This window comes from Microtus ochrogaster, chromosome 4 (genome assembly GCF_000317375.1).
Source record: "Microtus ochrogaster isolate Prairie Vole_2 chromosome 4, MicOch1.0, whole genome shotgun sequence".
Taxonomy (NCBI): Eukaryota; Metazoa; Chordata; class Mammalia; order Rodentia; family Cricetidae; genus Microtus; species Microtus ochrogaster.
In genome coordinates this window covers 51,090,745-51,096,808 of record NC_022011.1, presented here as the reverse complement: position 1 = coordinate 51,096,808, position 6,064 = coordinate 51,090,745, and the positions used below count along the sequence as shown (strand labels likewise).

Genomic DNA, 6,064 nt, shown 5'->3' with positions numbered 1-6,064 from the left:
TTTTTTTGGTTTGTTTTTCAAGACAGGGTTTCTCTGCGTAGCTTTGAAGTCTACCCTGGAACTCACTCTGTAGACCAGGCTGGCTGCAAACTCACAGAGATCCGCCTGCCTCAGCCTCCTGAGTACCAGGATTAAAGGTGTGCACCCTACTGCCTGGCTGACTAGACTGTTCTTAAACTTGCATAGATCTGCTTGCCTCTGCCAACCGAGTGCTGGGATCATAGGTGTGTGCCAGCAAACCTAGCTGGACACACTTTTAAAGAACAAAGTCATCCAGTGCCATCTCAAATCCTGAGCAGCACAGTGGGCTAAATACCTAGCAGTATTCACTGAAATATCTGACCCATTATTCCTTGAAATAGAAACCCTACTTCCTTTGTTTTTCTGAATTACACTATAAATATACCTTGCTTCATCTGTACACAGTACAAGGTAAGGTGGGTTTAATATTGCACTTGTGCCAATAGTGGTGGTGGAGGTATCTGAAAGGTCAGAAAGCAGCAGGACCACAGCCAGACCAGACAGGGCTGTTACAACTAACAGGAGGGCTCATGTTCATTCCCAAAGGTCAGGGCAATCCTCCTCTCCAGCTCTGGGCACTGAAGATGAACATTTGGCAGGGAACTAAGCCTGACACTTCTCACCCTCCTGCCAGCTACCAGAGCGTTAGCCTGTACTACTCAACACTAAAGGTGGTCCCAGCCCATTTAGGAGGTCTTCTGAGAATGTCAAGCATGCTGCCCTGTCTTCTGGAGTTCTACCTGCTTCTTCCCACTCTGTAAAACATGAGTCCTGTTCTTCAGGAGCCAGTTACCTGAAACTACTAGCTCAGAATCTCTCTTCCAACCCCTTGGGAGCCCTCCTACCAGGGCTGAACAGCCACAGAGTACACACCTAGTGGCCTTCCTGCATTAGCTCTGTTAGGTGTCCCTTCATCTTCTCTTTAGTCCTGTTCAGCACCTATGCATGGAACAAAGTTCCTCACATGACTTCTGGAAGACTATGGCTATGCTGGCTGCTCTTCAACCTGACTCTGGCATGGCAGGACCTAGGCTGTGTTGTGTCATGACTTTCCCTTTCCCTGGACACCTGACTCTCCTAGAACCCCATTCTGAAGCTGCCTAGTAGCAGGTCCCCACCTTTGCTATCTGTACAATCCACCCATGCCTCATGTCTCACCTACTGTTTCCCTCAGCCTGCTGACTGCCCCAAGCTAAGTGGAAAAGTCAGAGCTCAGTGTGCTCTGCTCCTCTTCTCAGCCTCTTTTTCCCTCCCTCACAGGCAAATACCAGTCAATACCAGGGGGTCTAGGCTAGCCAACCATCCACATCAACAGACAGATGGCCCAAGTCCATACTAAACAGGACCTCGTATTACCGGCTGAGCAGAACTAGCCGCACCTTGGCAACAACAGTCATGAAGTCCTTGAATGTCTTTAGCTGAGTTCCAGTCAGGGACTTGTGGGCAGCCAGCTCTACTCTCAGCAGGTAGTGAAGTCCCGACTCCAGGTCTGCGGAGTACAGCTTGGCCCTGAGAGGAACAGTGAGAAGTGAGGAAGGATTCGTCCTGATTTCCTGTCAAGGCCCCTCTTGTTTCCACCACCATTCCCAGGTGGGAGCAGATTAAGGGAGTGGCCCCAGAGGGTGGCCTCTCAGCTGCACCCGGTCCCACTCATACTTGCCTGTCAAATTCTTCCCAAACCATAACCTCTGCATTTTCTTCTTTGTTGGGCTTCTCAGGCAAGGAAAGTGACTTTTTCCTCACATCTGGCAAAGATTTTAGATAAGAGGAGAAAAATGATCGAAGAGGCTTTGCGCTGTGAAAGGAAGGAGGGGATGATTTTATGGCTGTCCTCTGAGACCTTGCAGCCTCTCCAGGCCATAGCTTGGAGGAGAGCTGTTCAAGCCTCACATGCTATTCACCCTGTGCATACACTGACAGAGGTGGTGAAGGACACTCACCTCAGCTGGGCCTCAGGAGCTGCCCTCCCATCTGAGATGAGAAGACAGAACCCCAAATCCAGAGAATCACTGACGTAGCTACAGTAAGTACCACAGCTCATCCACACTTTCTGGGACAGCAAGATGCTTGTAAAGCTGTTTGAGCATCTGCCAAAACGAGTTTCATCCCAGCTATGATTTCACTGTGCCAGAGGGGCCTTCATGACATGCTTGCTCAGCCAGCTGAACCATATCTGGAGGCCAGGCCTGGGATTGGCCAATCCCAAGCTCTCTGCCATTCAGGAGCCACCCAAAGCTCAGTGTCATTTCCACAAATAATGCAGTCATGTTATTGTAAAGTATTACCAAGGCTTTGTGTGAGAGGCTGCACATGTGACACTCTTGGTGCTACATGTACATACATCGGTCTTCAGAACCCAACTGCAGTTACTAGGTAACTGTGAGGGCAGCCCAGCTGCTCAGGGCCCATCCCAAGTAGCTCCATGACCTTGGGTGCCCTGGGTTTCTATTTTTTTCTTTTCCTTTTTGAGAGAGGGTCTCATGTAGTCCCTATGTAGCCAAGGATGACCTTGAACTTCTGATCCTTCTGCCTACCTCCCAAATGCTGGGGTTACAGGTACTGCCACCATGCCTAGTTATGTAGTGCTAAGATCAAACCTAGGCTTCCTGCATGCTAACCAAGTACTCTGCCACACAACCCTTCCTTCACACAGCTAAAGAATTATGACGTGTAACTGAGACTTTGGGAAGGCTCTCCTGCAGCCTCAGAACTCTGGTTAACTTTCCCATCTATTTTGCTTTCTGAAGCTTTGTTCATGGTCACTTTATTGACTGGTTATCTAGTGCACACCCCCACCTTTCACTCTAAAAAACGGGGTTTGCTGGCTACAAAAGACACAACCCAAAGCCCAGACTAGCATAGGACACCTGTTGCACTTGAGGTCTGTGCAGAAACCCACAGAAACAACCAGAGGCAATGACCACCCCAGATCCTGGAGTCTGGAACATGGTCACAACAGGTCAGGAAAGGTGGCCTTGCATCTTGGCCACCTAGTCTGTCATGTGGACTCTGGGCCTTTATTCAGTATGCCAATGAAATGAGTCTCCACAGACCTTACTGAGTGCTCATCTACTCATTATATAAACTGGCACTTACACATTAACCAGTCCATGAGACCCATTTGGGTAAATCAGGTAACAGGAAGGAACTGAAGAAATGCCAAGTGTCCCCAGAAACGCTTTGTCCCTATCCAGTGCTCGGCTCACCACGATGTTTTCATATGAAATCAAATCTAAGATCACCTGCGGAACAAGAAGTCATGTTACCTTCATGCTTTTCCTGGAAAACATCCCAGAGTATGTAGACCCACCCTTCACAGGCCACCCCTCACCCAGCAGGTGCTGAACTACTCAGAACAGCACTGTCCACCTGGACACACAGCAAACAGCTGAGCGGTGTGACAAGCGGTGCTGTACCGATTACACAAGGCTGAGGCACAGTACCACAGTCAGTCTCATCCATCCCTCTGCAATCAAAAGCATCCTGCGCACCTTAACTGTTACTACATTTTAAGCAGCTCTTCAAGTCACACGCCCACTCTCATTTAGCAACTTTCCAAAATAATCAAAAATAACATTTGTTGTTTGTGTGTGTATGCACTCATGTATATATGTAAGTGCATGTGTGTACGCAGACACATGTGGAGGTCAGAGGACAGCCTAAGGTGTCATTCACTTTGTGTTTGAGACAGGGTCTCTCATTAGCCTGGAGATGTGCCTACCCTGGCTACTCAGCACTGGGATTACAGTATGCCTGCCACTTGGGGATGGAACTCAAGTCCTAAGGCTTTCAAGGTAAGCACTTTATGGGCTGAATCATAAAGTAACCTAGACCCAAAGGTAACATTTGTTAACAGACTTTACCTTTCTGAACCAGTTTGTCTGCTATAGAATCTACATGAATTGAGTAAGTACCTCCACCACTCATCAGCTACAGCCCTGTTTTCCCAACACACTGGGTATTGTGTGCCCACATTTCTGGGCTAACTGGAAATTCAACATCATTCCAGCTCTGAGCCAGGAGGTTTGGGGTGGCTCCTACAGGTGACTTGTAACCCGTTGCTTAGGCTGAAGGAGCTGCAGTGGGTCTTAGTGACTGAGAGACCATAGCTATGGCATCTCAATGTCTAAAAAGCCCCTCCTGTGCTCACCACATGGCAAGTGGGTGGAGTCTGTCTCTGCTGCTCTTAGTTGTCAACAAAGCCAGTTCCTTCCAGGAATGAGGAAAGGATTACATGTGGGTGGATCATAGTGGTGGTAATGACAGTGGTGGTGGCTGTCCTTTTGTTTGTTGCTGTTGTTACTGTTGTTTTTGAGATACTTTGTAGCCTTCACTGGCCTGGAACTCACATGTAGTCCAGGCTGATCTTAAACTCACAGAAATTTGCCACTGGGATTAAAGGTGCGTCACACCACATTGGTCACAATGGTTCTTCTTGATACTGATTTTTAGGACGCCTTTGGTTACAGGTACTACCCAGAGAGCCAGGCCTTACTGATCCCAAAGGCACTGATGTGCTGGTACTATGGGGACAGGGTAACTGGCAAGAAAATGGGCCTTCAGCCATTTTCTCAGGGACGAAGTCCTGTTTTTGGTTTATAAATGTTTAAGTGTACATGTGTACAAAGGGCACGGGCACTGCCCGGAAAATCTGGCATGCAGTGGCTCTGGGCAGTAGGGAAAGGTGGTGAGGGAGAATTGTTTGTATTCTGTCAATCATGTTATAAATAAACGCCGATTGGCCAGGCAGGAAATATAGGTGGGAAAACTGGACAGGAAGTAGAAATGATGTAATGAGAACAGGAGAATTCTGGGAAGGAGGAAGTTGATTTCTCCTACTCCTGCCCAGACCACCAAAGCAGCAGGATGTGATCTGCCCCACAAAAAAAAGGTACTGAGCCACATGGCTAACATAGATCAGAAAAATGGGTTAATCAAGATTTGAGAGTTAGCCAGTGAGAGGCTAGAGCTAATGGGCCAATCAGCTTATAATTTAAGGAGACCTATGTGTGATTGGGGCTAAACAGTTGTGGGGACCTGGTGGGAGGACAGAAACCCAAACAAGCAGGCCCCCAGTTGATGTTACAGAAAGGAGCTGGGCATGAAGGAGTTCTGGGCTCCACTGCTTCTCAGTCCTTTGACTGAGAATCCTGCCAACAATGAAGCAAAGGATAAGACATATCACCAAACGTGGAGGGAGGACAATAAGGTCCTGGAGGGCAGCAGGCACATGGAGTTTCCACACTGTTGTCTGGAGCCTGCCTCACACCCTCCAAGGCCTACTGAGGGTAGTACTATCTCCTCCTTCCTGAGCTACCCAGATAACCTGGAGAACTGCACTCAAGTGGCAGGAGGGAAGAGCCCAGGGGTCAGTGCTGAATTCTCATGTGGGCTAGGAGGCTTCCTTCATGTCTTCAAGGGATCCTGGTATTACCAACTAGGTCTCTGGTACCTTGGTTTGATACTTAGCCAAAGCCAAAGGCTTCTGAACTACACACATGACACCAACATCTTACAGAGAAGCAAGGTCTTACAGACTCTTGATGTGGTAACACAGGAGATCTGTAACAGTGCACGGTAATGGCACTGATGGAAGACAAAGCTATGGCTGGACCCTCAAAGGCAAGCCCTGTCACTCCAGCATTTTTTGCTATATACGCCAGTGACTTGGGTCTCTATAACTAACAATAGCTCAAGGCTCACTGGTTGTTGCTATCTATGCACTAGCTACAGCCTACCCCCACCGCACTAACTACAGCCTACCCCCACAACACTAGCTACAGCCTACCCCCACCACACTAGCTACAGCCTACCCCCACACCACACTAACTACAGCCTATCCCCACAACACTAACTACAGTCTACCCCCACAACACTAACTACAGCCTACCCCCACCGCACTAACTACAGCCTACCCCCACAACACTAACTACAGCCTACCCCCACAACACTAACTACAGCCTACCCCCACAACACTAACTACAGTCTACCCACACTGCACTAACTACAGTCTACCCCCACTGCACTAACTACAGCCTACCCC

General features: G+C 48.6%; 1 protein-coding gene across 1 annotated transcript in view; it reads right to left on the bottom strand.

The window, feature by feature from the left end:
- Nucleotides 1–6,064, bottom strand: part of Qsox2 (quiescin sulfhydryl oxidase 2) — a 31,719-nt gene that overhangs the window by 10,615 nt on the left and 15,040 nt on the right. The window contains exons 6-8 of the mRNA XM_005346257.3: nt 3,118–3,263; nt 1,682–1,816; nt 1,401–1,530 (exon numbers count right to left, since the gene is read on the bottom strand). Of these exons, the coding sequence (XP_005346314.2) occupies nt 1,401–1,530; nt 1,682–1,816; nt 3,118–3,263 (411 nt within the window). The remainder of the gene's footprint in view (nt 1–1,400; nt 1,531–1,681; nt 1,817–3,117; nt 3,264–6,064) is intronic.